Source organism: Dermochelys coriacea, chromosome 3 (assembly GCF_009764565.3).
Source record: "Dermochelys coriacea isolate rDerCor1 chromosome 3, rDerCor1.pri.v4, whole genome shotgun sequence".
In the NCBI taxonomy this organism is placed as follows: domain Eukaryota; kingdom Metazoa; phylum Chordata; order Testudines; family Dermochelyidae; genus Dermochelys; species Dermochelys coriacea.
This window is the reverse complement of record NC_050070.1, coordinates 204,943,835-204,962,469: the sequence shown is the minus strand read 5'-3', so window position 1 is coordinate 204,962,469 and position 18,635 is coordinate 204,943,835. Positions and strand designations below refer to the sequence as shown.

The window sequence follows — 18,635 nt, the reverse complement described above, 5'->3', positions numbered from 1 at the left end:
GGCCGGTGCGCTGTTCCCGCACGGGCGTGTGCCTGTGCAAAGAGACCCACGGGCGTGCGTGTGAGGCCAGACCTGTGCACCAGGCTCCCGGGGCTCTGGCGCGCGCCCCGCACACTCACCATGGGGGGGGCGGCTGCCCAGGCAGCGGCGGGGAGCGCAGCGCCCCGCAAAGCCAAGCCCATTGTGTTGGGGCTTGAGAAACTGATCAAACAAGCAAAGCCCCCGGGAAAGCCAGTGTGGCCTGCTGGGGGGAGAAGGGGGGGGGCTCTACCTGGCTGTGGGGGATGGGGGGAGTGGGGGGGGGCAAGGAGAACATGGTGGATTCCCCCCCTCCCCAGACGTTAAATTCTTTTGCAAACATTCATGCCTAAGGAGGAAGGGCTGGAACAAAGCGGAGCCGCTCCAACCGGTCGGACAGGTAAGGAGGCTTGTTGACACCGTTATGTTTGCAGCACGCATGCTCCCCGCCGAGTTTCCTGGTGCATTTTCTATTCCACCTTAGGAAACTTCCCCCCCCCTTCTTGTGGGTGCGTGCGGGCCCCGCTCCCCGCTCCGGGACCCCCCGCCGGCGCCGGGGGGGGCCCCACCCCGGCGCTGCAGCGCCCCGGCTCGGCGCTCCCAAGGGGCGGCAGGAGGACCCGCCATCGGGGAGCCCGGCACCCGCCCGCACCATGCCCAGAGCCTTCCTGGTGAAGAGGCGAAGCCCGCAGCCGGCCAGCCGCAGCTGGGACGAGCTGCCGGACGAGGAGCGAGCCGACACCTACATCCCAGGTACGGGGCCGCCGAGCCGCGGGGCCCCCCGCCGGCCTGGCCCTGCGCTCCCCTGGGGCCCGCCAAGCGCGGCTCGCCGGGCGGGGCGCTTTGGGGGCGGCTGGCACCCGGCGGCGGGGGGGCGGGGGGGTTACCTGCCTGCTACAGACCCGCTCGCTGCCCAGCAGGGGGAGGGGAGACAGACTGACACCGAAGGGGGAGCTCCCCGGGGCCGGGGGGGGGGGACCCCGAAGTTTTGGTGAGAGTTTGGGAAGGAGGGGTGAAGATGTTCAGTGGGGCTGGGGGTGGGTCGTCGTCGCAGCTGGGACCCAGAAATGAACACCTGGGTGGGGGTGGGGTGGGGTGGACTGTGAGGCGTGGGAGTGGGGGGCTGTGAAGGTGGGTGAATGGGAGTGGGGGGGACTGGGTGTGTGGGGGAGGATGGGGTGGGGGTAAGGGGGCTGTGAGGCTGGGTGTATGTGGGGTGTGGGGGTGGGAGTGGGGGATGTGAAGCTGGGTGTATGGGAGTGTGGGGGGCTGTGGGGCTGGGTGTGTAGGGGAAGATGGGGTGGGGGTAAGGGGGCTGTGAGGCTGGGTGTATGTGGGGTGTGGGGGTGGGAGTGGGGGATGTGAAGCTGGGAGTGTGGGGGGCTGTGGGGCTGGGTGTGTAGGGGAGGATGGGGTGGGAGTAAGGGGGCTGTGAGGCTGGGTGTATGTGGGGTGTGGGGTGTGGGGCTGGGTGTATAGGGGAGGATGGGGTGGGGGTAAGGGGGCTGTGAGGCTGGGTGTATGTGGGGTGTGGGGGTGGGAGTGGGGGATGTGAAGCTGGGAGTGTGGGGGGCTGTGGGGCTGGGTGTGTAGGGGAGGATGGGGTGGGGGTAAGGGGGCTGTGAGGCTGGGTGTATGTGGGGTGTGGGGGTGGGAGTGGGGGATGTGAAGCTGGGAGTGTGGGGGGCTGTGGGGCTGGGTGTGTAGGGGAGGATGGGGTGGGGGTAAGGGGGCTGTGAGGCTGGGTGGTATGTGGGGTGTGGGGGGGCTGTGGGAGTGGGGGGATGTGTACCCCCTTGATCCTAGCTGATGCCCGGGGACGTTCCCCCAACCGTGCTTGACCCAGACCGCCCCCGGAGTGACTCCCAGTCCCGCTGGCCTCGGGGCCTGATCCAAAAGCCCCGCAAAGCCAAGGCGGGGGCTTTCCACTGACGTGCCCGGGGCAGCGCCCCGCGAACCGCCGGAGGCTGCTGCCCGGCGGAGCCCCGGCTGCTGAGCGCCCGGGGTGGGGGCCCGGGCTCCCGCCGCCTCCCGCCGCCTCCCGCCGCGCGGGGATAACGGGCAGGAGGAAGCCCCGGCCCATCCCGGCTGCGCTGTTTGAACTTTGGGACCATTAAGAGTTTGAGTTTCCGATGGCCCCGCCCGCCGCTCAAACCGCGCGGCCCGTCCCGCCACCTGCCCCCCCGCCTGCCTGGCACCCCCCAGCACCGGCCCCCCGCCTGCCTGGCACCCCCCAGCACCGGCCCCCCGCCTGCCTGGCACCCCCAGCCACTGCCCCCGCCTGCCTGGCACCCCCCAGCACCTGCCCCCTGCCTGCCTGGCACCCCCAGCCACTGCCCCCGCCTGCCTGGCACCCCCAGCACCTGCCCCCCGCCTGCCTGGCACCCCCAGCCACTGCCCCCTGCCTGCCTGGCACCCCCAGCCACTGCCCCCTGCCTGCCTGGCACCCCCCAGCCACTGCCCCCCGCCTGCCTGGCACCCCCAGCCACTGCCCCCGCCTGCCTGGCACCCCCCAGGACCTGCCCCCACCTGCCTGGCACCCCCCATCACCTGCCCCCCGCCTGCCTGGCACCCCCGAGCCCCTGCCTGCCTGGCAGCACCCCCTTCCTCCTGCCTGGCACTGCTCATCACGTGCCCCCTGCCTGCCTGTCACCCCCCAGCACCTGCCTGCCTGGCACTGCCCCCTGCCTGGCACTGCCCATCACGTGCCCCCTACCTGCCTGGCACCACCCCCAGCACATGCCCCTGCCTGCCTGGTACCTCCCAGCACCTGCCCCCTGCCTGCCTGGCACCCCCCAGCACCTGCCTGCCTGGCACCCCCCATCACCTGCCCCCTGCCTGCCTGGCACCCCCCATCACCTGCCCCCTGCCTGCCTGGCAGCACCCCCTTCCTCCTGCCTGGCACTACCCATCACATGCCCCCTGCCTGCCTGTCACCCCCCAGCACCTGCCTGCCTGGCACTGCCCCCTGCCTGGCACTGCCCATCACATGCCCCCTACCTGCCTGGCACCACCCACAGCACATGCCCCTGCCTGCCTGGTACTTCCCAGCACCTGCCCCCTGCCTGCCTGGCACCCCCCAGCACCTGCCTGCCTGGCACCCCCCATCACCTGCCCCTGCCTGCCTGGCACCCCCCATCACCTGCCCCCTGCCTGCCTGGCACCCCCCAGCCCCTGCCTGCCGGGCAGCACCCACTGCCCCCTGCCTGGCACTGCCCATCACGTGCCCCCTGCCTGCCTGGCACCCCCCAGGACCCACCCCCACCTGCCTGGCACCCCCATCACCTGCCTGCCTGGCACCCCCCAGCACCTGCCCACTGCCTGCCTGGCACCCCCAGGCCCCTATCTGCCTAGCACCACCCCCTGCCCCCTGCCAGGCACCCCCCATCACCTGCCCCTGCCTGCCAGGCACCCCCCATCACCAGCTCCTGCCTGCCTGGCACCCCCCATCACCTGCCTTTGCCTGCCTGGCACCCCCCAGCTCCTGCCTGCCTGGCACTACCCCCTGCCCCCTGCCTGGCACTGCCCAGCACCTGCCCCCTGCCTGCCTGGCAACCCCCAGCACCTGCCTGCCTGGCACTGCCCCCTGCCTGGCACTGCCCATCACATGCCCCCTGCCTGCCTGGCACCACCCCCAGCACATGCCCCCGCCTGCCTGGCACCCCCCGCACCTGCCTGCCTGGCACCACCTGCTGCCCCCTGTCTGGCACCGCCCATCACATGCCCCCTGCCTGCCTGGCACCACCCTGCCCCCTGCCTGGCACTGTCCATCACCTGCCCCCTGCCTGCCTGGCACACCCCCACCGTCTGCCCCCACCTGCCCCCTGCCTGCCTGGCACTGCCCATCACCTGCCTGCCTGGCACCACCCCCTGTCCCCTGTCTGGCACCACCCATCACATGCCCCCTGCCTGCCTGGCATCACCCCCGCCACCTGCCCCTGTCTGCCTGGCACCACCCACCACCTGCCCCCTGCCTGCCTGGCACAACCCCACCACCTGCCCCTGCCTGCCTGGCACCCCCCATCATCTGCCTGCCTGGCACCATACCGCCACCTGCCCCTGCCTGCCTGGCACCACCCCCATCACCTGCCCCCTGCCTGCCTGGCACCCCCCATCTCCTGCCTGCCTGGCACCACCCCCGCCACCTGTCCCTGCATAGCACCCTGCCTACCTGGCACTCCACCACCCTTGCTCTGCCTGTCTGGCACCCCACTGCCTGTGCCCTGCCTGCCCATCCCTGGACAGCACCTGCCTACCTGGCACCACCCCCACCACCTGTGCCCTGCCAGCCTGGCCCCCCTTGCTACATGTGCCCTGCCTGCCCATCCCTGGACAGCACCCTGCCTGCTCGCCAGCCCGGCACCCCACCACCACGTGTGCCCTGTCTGTCCTCTACCTGCCTGACACCCCCCACCACCTCTGCCCTGCCGGCCCACTGGCATGGCACACACCACCTGTAGGCTACCTGCCTGTTCCTGGACTGTGCCCTGCTTGCCAGCCTGGCACTACCATCCCCCACCATATGCACCATGCCTGTCCACCCGCCCCTGGACAGTGCTCTGCCTGCCAGCCTGGCACTCTTTCCCTCACCACCTGTGCCCTGCCAGCTTGCCCCTGGATAGTACCCTGCCTGCCCAGCAGCCTGGCACCTCTCCCTCCACCTGTGCCCTGCCTGCCAGCCTGGCATGCCTCCCTCTGCCTGCCTGCTCGCCCCTGGGCAGCATCCTGCCTGCCAGCCTGGCACTCCCTGCCACCTGCACTCTGCTTGCCCCTGGACAGTACAGTGCCTTCCTGCCCCTTGCCACCTGGCACCCCACCACCACCACCTGCGCCCTCCGGCACCGCCCTGCCCCCTACCTGCCCTTGGACAGCACAGTGCCTTCCTGCCCCTTGTTAGCCTGGCACCCCACCACCACCTGCGCCCTCCGGCAGTGCCCTGCCCGCCTGCCCCCTGCCTGCCCCGGACAGCACAGTGCCTTCCTGACCCTTGCCACCTGGCACCCCACCACCACCACCTGCGCCCTCTGGCAGCGCCCTGCCTGCCTGCCCCCTGCCTGCCCCTGGACAGCCAGTGCCTTCCTGCCCCTTGCCACGTGGCACCCCACCACCCCCTGCGCCCTCCGGCAGCCCCCTGCCTGTCTGCTCCCTGCCAGCCTGCGCCCTCTGGCAGCGCCCTGCAAGCCTGCTCCCTTCCAGCTGTCCCTGTGCAGCACCCCCCTACTCTGCGCCCCCGACCCTCTTCTGGGAAGGGCTAGACCCCAGCCTGCCATCTGCTGCTGCTGCCCCTCCCCTGTCTGCTATTACTCCTCTTGCAGGAGTTTTGAACCTGGGCCCCCCCTTTGCCCTGCAGCAAGCGTCCCTCCCTTTCCCAGTAACCCCCGCTTCTCTGCCTTGCCCCAGGAGGGATAAGCTGCGTGCTGCTGAACTACCGCATTGAAGACAGCTGCAGCTTGGAGAGCAATGGCAGCAGCGCCACCAGCACGAGGGAGGCTGAGCGGAGTGATCCCCCGACTCCTCAGCCAGCAGCCAAGACCGGGAACGCAGAGGGGACCCTTCTGGACTTGGCCATGAAGCGCCCAGTGGTCAGATCGAAAATCAAGGTACAGCACCAGCCTCCCATAATATGCCCCTTGGGGGCACAACCAGCCTGATGAAATACCCCTCTCAACTGGGGAACACAGGCCCAGATCAACAAGGTATTTAGGCACCTGGCTCCCATTGGAGTTAGGTACCTAAATACCTTGGAGGATCTGGGCCACACAACCTGCCACAGTGATCAGCTGCCACACTGGGGCCTACTCATAGGCATAGTTGACTTCTGTATTTGGGGGGGTAACTCCAGTCAGGCCAATGGGGCTGCGTGTGGGGGAGCAATGCACTTTGGAGGGGAACAAAGCCCCTCTGCCCCCTCCCAAAACTATGCCCAAGGGCCTACTGTAAAAATGTCCTTTCAGTTAAATAAATACAAAGCTATGGAAATACCCGCCCTCAAAAACCATGGATGAGATTTGCAAGGCAGACTAGGGGATTTAGACACTCATCGTGTGTTGAAATTCACGAATTGTCTATTAACTAACTACTTGAGCAAATGTGTTCAGCCTCACTATGGAGCCTTCATTCAAAATTTTGCAACTGGCTTATTATCTTTTCCATGAGCCAGTTTCTGCTAGCATTGCTTTGCTACTGATGATGATAAGGATCAGGCAAAATAGCCAGGACTTCAGAAAAACCTAATTCTCTGCCTCTTCATTATTATATATTATTTGTATTACGGTTAAATACAAAATAGCTTTGTGTTGCCTTAGGCCCTGATTCTGCCATGATCTCTCTGTAGGTAAAGCCTTGTGTTTGTACAGAGCTGATTGCAGGATCTAGGCCACATATGGCCAGGAAGAATAGAATCCGCAGGGAATTTGGGGTTATTTTTTGCTCAAGCTGTGGAATTTCTACGAGGATTTATTTTGCTCACGAGTTTACTGATGACCCTTATATTTTAATCCCCAATATTGTTAAAGCCACAGAGAAGATCACGGAGAAATATGTATCATCTTATTAACTTTTCTGCAGAACATCCCCAAGCTTTCTAGAAACACCACTAAATGCACTGCAGATTCTCAGGAGTCTGCTAAACTCACCTTTCACCCTGTGTTTTAGGGTATGTTTAGGATAAGAGATCTGGGGCACACAATGGCTAGGATGGGTCAGCTGATTTGGGCTTATGGGGCATGGCAATTCCAATATAGACATTCCGGCTGGGGCTGGAGCCTGGGCTCTGAGATGCTCCTCCCACATGGGGTCTTAGGTTCCAGCCCCATCCTGAATGTCTACACTTCAATTTTATAACTCTGCCTCCCAAGACCCATGAGCCTGAGTCAGCTGACCCAGGCCAGCTGCTGGTCTTTTATTGCAATGTAGATATATCCGTAATAGCCAGCAGCAAGCACTGTGGCTATCAAATTAATGTTTAACTATTAGCATAATCAAAACATTGAGCCTCCCCCATAAAGGATGTTCTTCCAAATAGCTGAATCACCAGCATCGGGTCCAGCCACTTAAGATAATCACATTAGCTCGACCTTTCTTGTGTTAGAATCAAGAATGAAAAAATTAACTCATAATAACACTTTCAAGTTAATTAACAGGCAAGTGAGATAAACTGGGGAAGACTATTGTTTCAGTCTCTGTAGAGTCAACACAATGGCATGCTGGTTTACTTTGTAAGGATTATCTTCATAATCAAAACCTCTAGAAACTTTTTTGGTAAACAAATCTTCTGTTCCATCAAACACCGCAAAAGGAAGTCCTTAGAGATACACTGAAATCTTGTTTACACGAGAAAGCTGCATTGATTTCACTAAAGGTGTGACTCTAAACCGATTTAAGCCTTGTCTATATGGGGAAGTTTTTTCGGTGTAAATTAAGGTGTTAATTCAAATAGATTTTATTATACCCTCATAATCCTCTGTTGTAGATGCTCTTATTCGGGTATAAGGGTGGCTTTTTTGTTTTTGTTTTAGTATGTTGCTTGGAAGGGATTTAAGCTAAACTGAAAATAACCCGTAGCAGAGTGGCTACGTGTGTCTATCTAGGGCAGTGGTTCTCAACCTTTCCAGACTACTGTACCCCTTTCAGCAATCTGATTTTTCTTGCATACCCCCAGGTTTCACTTCACTTGCTTACAAAATCAGACATAAAAATTCAAAAGTGTCCCAGCACACTATTACTGCAAAATTGCTTCCTTTCTCATTTTTACCATATAACTGTAAAATAAATCAATTGGAATATAAATATTGTACTTACATTTCAGTGTATAGTATACAGAGCAGTATAAACAAGTCATTGTGTGAAAGTTTAGTTTGTACTGACTTTGCTAGTGCTTTTCATGCAGCCTGTTGTAAAACTAGGCAACTATCTCAATGAGTTTGTGTACCCCCAGAAGACCTCTGTGTACACCCAGGGTATGTGTACTCCTGGTTGAGAACCACTGATTGAGGGGGTTCTACCTCTCTAACTGTTAAAATTTTTCTGTGACTACAAGGCCTCAGTTAAACGGCATAACTCTATCATGGAGACAAGGACCAAGGTCCTGATCCAGCAAAATAGTTAAGTATGAGGAGTCCTATTGAAGCCAATGGGTTACTCATAGGGTTACAGTAAAGCATGTGCTGAAGTGCTTGGCTGGATTAGGGCATAAATCTTTGGAACGCTTTCATTTTTTCTCATGACCGCATGTTTCTATTGTCCTGGTTTATGACTCGTGGAACAGGTTCCCTTTTGTCCCATGGAAAAACCGGCAGGGATTCTGAAATTGCTCCTTGTCTGTTGAATTGGGCTACGGACTTTGCCCCATAAGCTACGGAACTCCTGAGATCTGTGTGGACCTCGGGAGAACCGCTGAAGTCTGTGGTCAGTGCCTCCGGTTGTATAACGCCTGGACAATTCCTTGTGACGGTGGAGGGAGTCTTCCTCATTTCTCAATGTCCAACCCAATATCGTGCTAGCTGTATCTCTTCCAACACAAAAACCCCACATTAACATGGCAATCAGGAACCTGGTATCCATGCCTCATTAACTGACATACTACAAATTCAAGAAATCCCAATTAAGGTTTCAGAGTAGCAGCTGTGTTAGTCTGTATTTGCAAAAAAGAAAAGGAGTACTTGTGGCACCTTACAGACTAACAAATTTATTTGAGCATAAGCTTTCGTGAGCTACAGCTCACTTTATTGGATGCATTCTTTCTCATTTTTACCATATAACTGTATGCATCCGATGAAGTGAGCTGTAGCTCATGAAAGCTTATGCTCAAATAAATTTGTTAGTCTCTAAGGTGCCACAAGTACTCCTTTTCTTTTTTGCCAATTAAGGTTGTTTCACATGCTTTAGAAATCCTGTTCTCTTCCGTACACTATCATTCATTCAGTCATCTCTCATATAAGTTTGAACAAGAGTTCGAAATTCACGTAGCACCCTTAACTCTGACCCCCACACACATGAGCTTACCTTTTCAGGTCATTTTATTAAATATATCCAGAGGCTCACAAAATGTTTGAGGCTGTTTCTGTAGATCTCTCCACTCTGAGCAATTAAATTCTTATATATGTCATATCCTGAGCTGGTGTAAATTGATGTCGCTCCACTGATTTAAATGGAGAGAAGCCAATTGACAGCACCTGAAGATCTTGCCCAAGTCCAAATGGAATAATCTGCACCCAAATCTATGTCATTAAAATGCAATTCCACTAACTGTAATAGTCCACAGACTCAAATCACAACAACTCCTTTAGTGGGACTGTAGTGTTTTTAGAGTCCTTTTTAAAAATGATGCTTTCAAAACAAACCCTCGGGCACAATATATGTTAGTAAGTATGGTCTAAAGGGCAGAATTAGGTGCACCATCAATGGAAGCTGGACACCTGGCCGTCCTTTGTGCCTTTGAAAATCAGGCCCTGGATACAGCTGGGCAGATAATTCAGTGTATTGTGAAATGGCACCCTGTTGTCAGAGCCAGGTTGTTTCACTCATTATGGGGGCATGGGGAGGGGACATGTAACGCAAGGACATTACGTCGTGTTTGTACTGGATGCGATGGATCTCTGGCCCTAATGGTTTTGGAGACGAAAGCCCTGGTAATGCAGGGAGGTCAGTGTGAGGAATGAGGGTGCAAGGGGTCAGCCTTACAAAGCTCACTGCAAGCGGGAAGCTAAGGCCTCAGACAATAAAAGCCGATTTCCCGTTTGCGATACTATTCAGTTTCTCCTGTGTTGTTACCGTGAGGATTTTTTCACTGTGCAGGGGGAGAATCCCCCTGTTCTTTGCTGTTGCCTGTTGACCCAGAATCAGATCGAACCATGTTTTATTTCCATCCGTTAGTTCACGACTGGCACCTGCGACGATGCAGCGCTGCACAATTGTGAGCTATGTGGCAAAGGCTTTCGTTTGCAGAGGATGCTCAACCGTCATGTGAAGTGTCACAGCCAAGTAAAGAGACATCTGTGCACCTTCTGTGGCAAAGGGTTCAATGACACCTTTGATCTGAAGAGACACGTGAGGACCCATACAGGTGAGAGCAGCTGGGAGAAGGTTCTGCAGCGGGACTGCCTAGTGTTCCTTTTTTAAAACTAAAGTCCTCTGCCCCCTACTGGCAACAGAAAGAAGTGGTTTGGTGAATAGTCACAGGGTGCAATTCCACAGAATAGGATTTTATGTTCAGTACAACCTCAGATAACTACGGTTTGGTTTGGTTACATCCTTCTCTGCCTCCCCTCCAGACTGGCTGGTTTGAGGGAAGCCAGACAGCAAATCTGACTTCTCCTAGCCCTGAGCACAGGTGTCCCACAGAGCCAGCTGTGGCAGAATCACGCTGCTTTGGGCTTCACAGAAATTGCACCCATTAAAGGAAGGACTTGTGCTGCTCTGTGTGGAGACATTTAAAGTACAAAAGGCTGTGTGGACATTGTTGTTCCAGTTTAGCTTCACTCAATTAGGAACAGGATTAAGCTAAACCAAAATAAGCCGCTTTCAAACTGGAATAAGAGTGTTCACACAAGGGTTTGCACCAATTTAAGTAAACTGGCGCGAGTGGTTACGCAGAGGGAGCCTAAATTGGAGCCTTATGTGGACACTCTTGTAAGAGTGGCAGATAACTGAATTAAGCCAAATAAGTATGGACTGATTGATTTTTAAGAGTGTCCACTAGAAGGTTGCCCTGGTTTAACTATATCAATCTAGTTACGCCAGTGCAATTTCTGAGGGACCCCTAGACTTCAACCTCACCACTGAAGACATTCTTGGGCAAGCTGGCTATCCTGTAAAATAAGGATCACTAAACCAGCAGGTGTTTAGCTTGTGCTGCAGGATTTGGACACCCAGTGACTACTGGGCAAGCTCCCTGATTTCTCTCTGTTTCAGTACTAACCAGGACCTTAGGGATGCTATAGTGCAACTTTGATTATCCTTTTTGTTTATGGTATCCCCAAGCACAGAGTCATTAGCCAGGTACCCCACTGCACATCCAGGTGCAATAACTGTGTAGGCAAACACGGCATTTATGGCTTAGCAGTCGCTCCCACACAGCCACTGACATCTAATTTACTGAGAAAACATTGGCCAAGATACGTGTCTTTCTATTTGAAAACCATTGTGGGATCTTCAGTTTGTGCATGGAAACCTGTTGGAGACGAACAGCAGGGAACAATATTTTGAGACACACTGTTGGGTTCAATTTGGCCCAGAGTTTAGATTTTGTAAGATTTTATTAAGGACAAAAAAAAAAGCTAAGACCAGCAGACACATTTCCATATATAGTATAGTGTGACGTTTCCATTCCCTGCAGTGTTTGCAACCAAAACTTTGCAGCTCTCTGATAGTGCATGAGAATCTGAAAGTGAAACTGATAAGTCACTTTCCATTGCCTGAGATGAATTCAGTGTGAAAAATAACCAGCATAAATTATTTCAGTTTAATCAGAGGTAAATTTTGTTTGTTCTAGATATGATTTGAAACTTGACTGTTTTTCCTGAATTCCAACTAGATTTGATGGGAATTGTGAAGAATTCCCACCCCGGAGCGCTGTAGCTATGTTGGTCTAACCTCCAGTGTAAAGGCGGCTAGGTTAACAAAAGAATCTGTTGAGCTAGCTACCATCGCTTGGGGAGATGGATTATCTACTGCAGTGGAAAAAACCCTTGTGTCACTGTAGGAAGAATCTACACTATGATGCTACAGTGGCATAGCTTTGGCACCATAGGTGTACTGGTGGAGCACATGTAGTGTAGACGTGACCTAACTACTAGTGTGACTGGGACAAACATTTCAACACTATTAGGAAAATATGTGATTGAGAATCTCCCTCCTCCAGCCTCAGATTAGCTGGATGTTTCTGCTAAAATGATCGAGTAGTTGAGTCGTCAACAATGTGGGTGTCCATTAGTTACCATCCATTTATATGAATGGGGGAATTTTACTCTTCTTTTTCTTTTGTTTCTGTCTGCCTGCAGCAGTAATGCCCTGAGCTTACAAACTGTTTTGCACATGTGTATAAATTAGGGCTGTCAAGCGATTAAAAAAATTAATTGTGATTAATTGCACTGTTAAACAATAGAATACCATTTATTTAAATATTTTTGGATGCTTTCTACATTTTCAAATATACTGATTTCAATTACAACACTGAATACAAAGTGTACAGTGCTCACTTAATATTTATTTTTGATTACAAGTATTTGCACTGTAAAAAACGAAATAGTATTTTTCAATTCACTAATACGAGTACTGTAGTGCAGTTTCTTTATCATGAAAGTTGAACTTACAAATGTAGAATTATGTACAAAAAAAACTTTAAAATGTAAAATTTTAGAGCCTGCAAGTCCACTCAGTCCTACTTCTTGTTCAGCCAATTGCACAGACAAACAAGTTTGTTTACATTTGCAGGAGATAATGCTGCCCACTTCTTGTTTACAATGTCACCTGAAAGTGATAACAGGCGTTCTCATGGCATTGTTGTAGCTGGCATCGCAAGATATTTATGTGCCAGATGCGCTAAAGATTCACATGTCCCTTCATGCTTCAACCACCATTCCAGAAGATACGTGTCCATGCAGGTGATAGGTTCTGCTAGGTTCTGCTCGATAACAGTCCAGAGCAGTGTGGACCAATGCATGTTCATTTTCATTATCTGAGTTAGATGCCACCAGCAGAAGGTTGATTTTCTTTTTTGGTGGTTCAGGTTCTGTAGTTTCTGCTTCGGAGTGTTGCTTTTTTAAGACTTCTGAAAGCAAGCTCCACACCTCGTCCCTCTCAGATTTTGGAAGGCACTTCAGATTCTTAAATCTTGGGTCCAGTGCTGTAGCCATATTTAGAAATCTCACATTGGTACCTTCTTTGCATTTTGTCAAATCTGCAATGAAAGTGTTCTTAAAATGAACAACATGTGCTCAGTCATCATCCAAGACTGCTATAACATGAAATATATGGCAGAATGCGGGTAAAACAGAGCAGGGGACATACAATTCTCCCCCAAGGAGTTCAGTCACAAATTAACACTTATTTTTTTAATGAGTGTCATCAGCATGGAAGCATGTCCTCTGGAATGGTGGCCAAAGCATGAAGGGGCATATGAACGTTTAGCATATCTGGCACGTAAATACCTTGCAATGCTGGCTACAAAAGTGCCATGCAAACACCTGTCCTTACTTGCTGGTGACATTGTAAATAAGAAGCGGGCAGCATTATCTCCTGTAAATGTAAACAAACTTGTTTGTCTTAGCGATTGGCTGAACAAGAAGTAGGACTGAGTGGACTTGTTGGCTCTGAAGTTTTACATTGTTCTGTTTTTGAGTGAAGTCATGTAGCAAAAAAAAAAATCTGCATTTGTAAATTGCACTTTCATGATAAAGAGATTGCACTACAGTACTTGTATGAGGTGAATTGAAAAATACTATTTCTTTTGTTTATCATTTTTACAGTGCAAATATTTGTAAGCAAAAATAATATACACTTTGATTACAACATAGAATACAATATATATGAAAATGCAGAAAAACATCCAAAATATTTAATAAATTTCAATTGGTATTCTATTATTTAACAGTGCAATTAAAACTGCAATTCATCGCAATTAATTTTTTTAGTCCCCATTAATTTATTTAAGTTAATCACGTGAGATAACTGCGATTAGTCGACAGCCATAGTATAAATATTAGAAGGATCACAATGTCTAAACACAAAATTGCACCAGTTTATCTAAGGTTGGAAATTGAGCAAAATAGCTCAAAACTTGTGAGCCAGGGTCCCGAAAATCATGAGATTGGCTTAAAAATTGAGAGTTTTTTTTAAGTTAGTGTTTTTTATTTGCCCTCTGGGTTTTGAGTCTTTAGGGGAAAACTTTTACAGCTTTTTCTCAGCATCCACAATACCTGGAAACATAGGGTGAAACCCTGGCCCCATCAAAGACAATATCATGAGAGTTGGCAACACCGTATTATTTAAGACAATGATTCAAGAAAGCCTCCCTGTTCAGCTTAAACATGTTCCTAAATCTCATTGAAACGCTTTTGTGCTTTCCTGAAACAGGGTATTAGGTGCCTAATATGAATTTAAGGTACCTCGCCTAAGGCACCCACTTCAGAAAATCTTAGCCTAAGAAAGTGTAAATATTTATTTAGAATGTAAACGGTTTGGGGCAGGGACTATCTACTAATCAGTGTTTGCAGCCTAGCGCAATAGGGTGTTTTTTCTTGGTTTGTTCCAAAGTGTTACTGCAATAAATGTGATTCATAATAATTAATAATAAACAATGTCGTCTGGTCTTGTAGGAATTCGTCCTTACAAATGTGAGATCTGCAACAAGGCATTTACCCAGCGATGTTCTCTGGAATCCCACCTTAAAAAGATCCATGGGGTGCAGCAGCAATATGCGTACAAACAGCGGCGCGATAAACTTTACGTCTGCGAAGATTGTGGCTACACGGGCCCAACACAAGAGGACTTGTATCTGCATGTCAATAACGCTCACCCCGGGAGTGCTTTCCTCAAGAAAACTTCTAAAAAGCTGGCAGCAGTCTTACAGAATAAACTGACCTCTGTCCTGCAGAGGAACCCTGAAGATGATGAGGAAGATGAGTAACACAGTGGATTACAGTGGTCACATGCAATGAAGTTTACATGTCGGGTATTTTTTCAAACAGCTTTGAAAGGGATCCGTGTAATAGCAGGCATCTTGTACTTTTGGTGATGACAGGCTGTGGATGATACAGCCTCGACGTGAAAGAAATGTTCTCAGCTTAATGCAAATATAAGGCTTTTTAAAACATGAGAATAAAAGGGAAAATTTTGGAGCCAGCATTGCCTGTGGATAGAGCCCTGCACTGGTACTCGGGAGACTCCACGTCAGTTCCCAGCTATGGCACTGGCCTGCTGTGTAACCTTGGGCAAGTCACTTAACCTTTCCATGACTCAGTTTTCCCAACTGTATAATAGGGATAATGACACTGATCAGTTTTGTAAGGTGCTTTGAGATCTGTAAGTAAAAAGTGCTAGATAAGAGCTAGGTATCATTAATATTATCCCCATGAGAATCTACAGTAAAATGAAGTTAAGGATGAGAATATGTATCATAAGGTAAGAAATGCACAGTCAATATACCCAAACAACCTTAACTCTGCCCTGTAGGATTTGTAATCCCAGGTTAGAAAAAAATGAATTTTAAACACATTAGATTTTATTTCATATCAATCCCACCCCCACCCCCCACACACTCCCAACTTGGCATGACTCTAGGGCAGAGTTAAGGTTTTTGGATGCCTTGACTGTGCATTTCTTACCCTAACATGTTTGGATTTCTTTTGAGTGTAACCTTAACTCTGAATTGCCTGGTTTTGTAATGCTTTGTTTTGAGATCACTATCACATCCCTGTAGCAGTTGTTTAATAGCAGTTGTTTAATCCTTTAATTACTGAGACACCTTTTCAACCTTAACTCCATCTTATTATATATTTTTTATCTGGGAATTTCCCTAGTTCTAAACAATTTTCATAGATGAACACTAAATAAGAAACCCAAAGAGAATGCTACTAGATATTTCTAAGGATTTGAAGAAACACGGCACCAACCTTCAATCATTTAAAAAAAAAAAATTAAACTTCCAAGCGTGGATTCTCTGGGATACCAAAGGAATGCAAAGCAGCCAGAGGACACTAGCCAGTTCACCAGAGTAGCACAAATCAACCAATGCTTACTGGTGAATCTGGCCCTTGGTTTACCATTGACTTATTGGTTTAGAAGGCTGTGTTAGTGAGACCACCACTTTGCTGTGTGGTGGGAGCAGGGAGAGAAAAACCGCAGGCCCAGAGTCCCAATGTCTCTGCTTCCCCTTCACTCCCGCTCTGGTTTCTTTTGGCGATGCTGGCTCAGTGCTCAATGAAGCCAAGCAGCGGTGCCATTGAGGAGCCTTACAAACACTGATGCCCAAACGAGTGTGCAGCCGCCGAAAGGAACCTTTGAAGAGCAGTGCCAGCTGGGCCAAGCTATCCATCAGTGAGAACTCCTGGCATGTGTCCAGTCTGCCTTGGTACCACTGGGACATTACAGTCAATAGGACCACGGCTTGCAAGTTAGCTGGCCAGGAAGGCTGACGCTTGGTGCTCTACTCTGCTAAGATCACTCAGGACAGAGAAAAGACTCATGCCAACACTAATTTCTTAAAGGACCCAGTTTGAGTATATAAACCAATGAATGAATTTACTTGTAAATTAGCCGAAAACTCATTCTGTACTCGAAGAGTGAGTGCTGGACATTTAGGGAGGGGACTCACTTGTTTTGTATACAGAACGGAGGTTGCATCCCTGCTGTTATGCAAAATGGAACTCAGTCTGAACTATGGAACTGAACTCATCAGCACCTCCATGGTTAATATATGAAAATAATGTCAGATTCTGATTGTGTCTGTAAAAATTAAATTTTCTTTGATTGCCTCAGTCCTTGTACAGACATCTGCAAGGGCTTTGGAGGGGGAAAAAAAGCTTTTGGGTGTTCTTAAGCATTTCTAATGAAGCAACTATTTTATGCAACAAGATCGAGGGTGCTTGGGGCCTTGAAAGCATCTTAATAAAGTGAAGCTTTGATGTAAAGAATAAGAAACTTACTGTCCTATGTAACAGGAAAGCTTGCGAGGATATTTTCATAAACACAATTCCATGTATAAAGTGTCGAGATGAATGACAGAATATTCACTTAGTGACATTTTGGCTACATATTATATTTTGACTCTTAGTTGTTCCCTGGTCATGACTGTTTTATGCTTCAGAGATGAAAGCCGGCTTGAGTTCTTAGCTAAGGCTAGGACCTGCACGAAACAGCATCTAAAATAAAGACTATTATTTTCTAATAAGGTTTGCCTCTCTGCAAGCACACTGATACGCGAAATCGGATAGCGTAAGATTGTAAAGTTTACGTTTGATCAGGTGGGTTAGCAAAATAAAGGTGGATAATTGTATTTAATTGTTTTTTTTTTAATTGTAGAAATTTTAGGTCAAAATATCCTTGACATACCTGTAGTCCAGGAAATAATGTAATTTATTTGGTGGCAAATAAACAGTTCTCTATGGCAAGGGCTAGCACCATTCTTCCCTGACAACTTTATTAAACCGAAAAAACAAAATAACTAAGGACATTTCCTGACAAACTTACTTCTTCAGCCTTAACTTTGTCCTAAGTAGCAGGAATGTAAAAGAAAAAAGGCCCAAAGAGAACAGTGTCGCTTGAAATGACAAACTTTAAAAAGCCAGGGAATTCTAAAGAGGGGTTACCTGTAAAAGTCCTTCCAATGCATGGTTTTCTCTCACCACACTGCAGTCAATCCCCCCCAACAGCTACAGGTCAGAGCCAGAGTGCAGCAGCTTTACAACACGGGTAGCCCAGAAAGCATGAACTGGGGATAAGGCATCAGCTGTACTGCAGGGGACCCAGAGGAGATTCTGTGGCCTGCGCTGTGCAGGAGGTCAGACTAGATGATCAGAATGGTCCCTTCTGACCTTAGTATCTATGAATCTATGACTGGGTAGTGTTTGAGACACGTTTTGAAATGTTTGAGCTTGTTTTACCTGAGGCTCAGGAGGAGGCAATGGTGTTGGCAGGGTATGATGCGGTATTCATCCCACACTAGCCTAGAAGGGGCAGATCAACCAACTAGGCCACAGCTGAGGGGAATTAGGTGGCCCAAGTAATCCCCTGAAAGATGACCGAGCCCAGCTGCGAAGGAACAGGCGGGGCTAGGATAAAGCCAGGAAGCTAGCAGTGGAAAGGGGCTGCAGTGAAGGAACCTGCAGCCACCCGCTGTCTGTTAGGGTGAGAAACCCAGGGAAAGGATGTAGGAAAAGGCCCAGGGAAACAGCAGCAAGGGTTAAGATAGTGTAGGCCTTGGCTGCTGATTAGATGGTCCCTGGTCTGGAACCAGGGCTAGAGGGTGGGCCTAGGTTCTCAAACCAGCCACTGGGGAAGTGCCATCAACTGGGCATTGAATAAGAAGATTGCTGGAGACAGCTTCTTTGGAAAGACTTTGATACCCCAGAAGGGGGAAACCATAGTGACCTGGCAGGAGGGCCAAACCAGGAAGGGAGAGCACCTGGAGTCTCTGGGAGAGAGGCACGCAACAAGTGGCAGAAGGGGGAATTGGACCTACAAAAAGCTGATCCCCAGAGCAACCAGGAGGAGGTGCCCTTGCAGTGAGTAGGACCCCATGACACAGGGGTTGAAATCAGAATGCTGCCATGTCCCAGCTGTGTTCAGAGTCCTTTGGCAGGGCACTTAAGTGTACTGCAGCATCACCTAGGAGCCCTAGTCATGGACCAGAACCCCACTGTGCTGAACAAAAAGCTGACAATCTAGGTATATGCCACTGTGGAGAAGGGATTCCTGGGAGCCCTTGTTTTAGTCTCTCCCTGCTTTTCGCAACAGGGGGGTGATTTTTCCCTCTTCCCCTGGAAGTGATCCCTCCTCACAGCATTTTACAATGGGAGGAGGAAGCTTTCAGGAGCGGTAAGTGTCAGACTTCATCCTCCCCATTCAGGGAGTGTTTCCCTCTCAGTCTCCAGCAGGGAGTGCTGTATTCCTCCTCCACC

General features: G+C 50.7%; 1 protein-coding gene across 1 annotated transcript; it reads left to right on the top strand.

Annotated features, from left to right (window-relative positions):
• The first annotated feature begins 509 nt into the window (after positions 1 to 509).
• Positions 510 to 16,984, top strand: OVOL2 (ovo like zinc finger 2). Its single transcript, XM_038396429.2, has 4 exons — positions 510 to 771; positions 5,419 to 5,618; positions 9,892 to 10,081; positions 14,334 to 16,984. Exons 1-4 carry the CDS (start codon positions 672 to 674, stop codon positions 14,642 to 14,644), a joined length of 801 nt encoding a protein of 266 aa, XP_038252357.1. The 5' UTR covers positions 510 to 671; the 3' UTR covers positions 14,645 to 16,984.
• Positions 16,985 to 18,635: the final 1,651 nt, after the last annotated feature.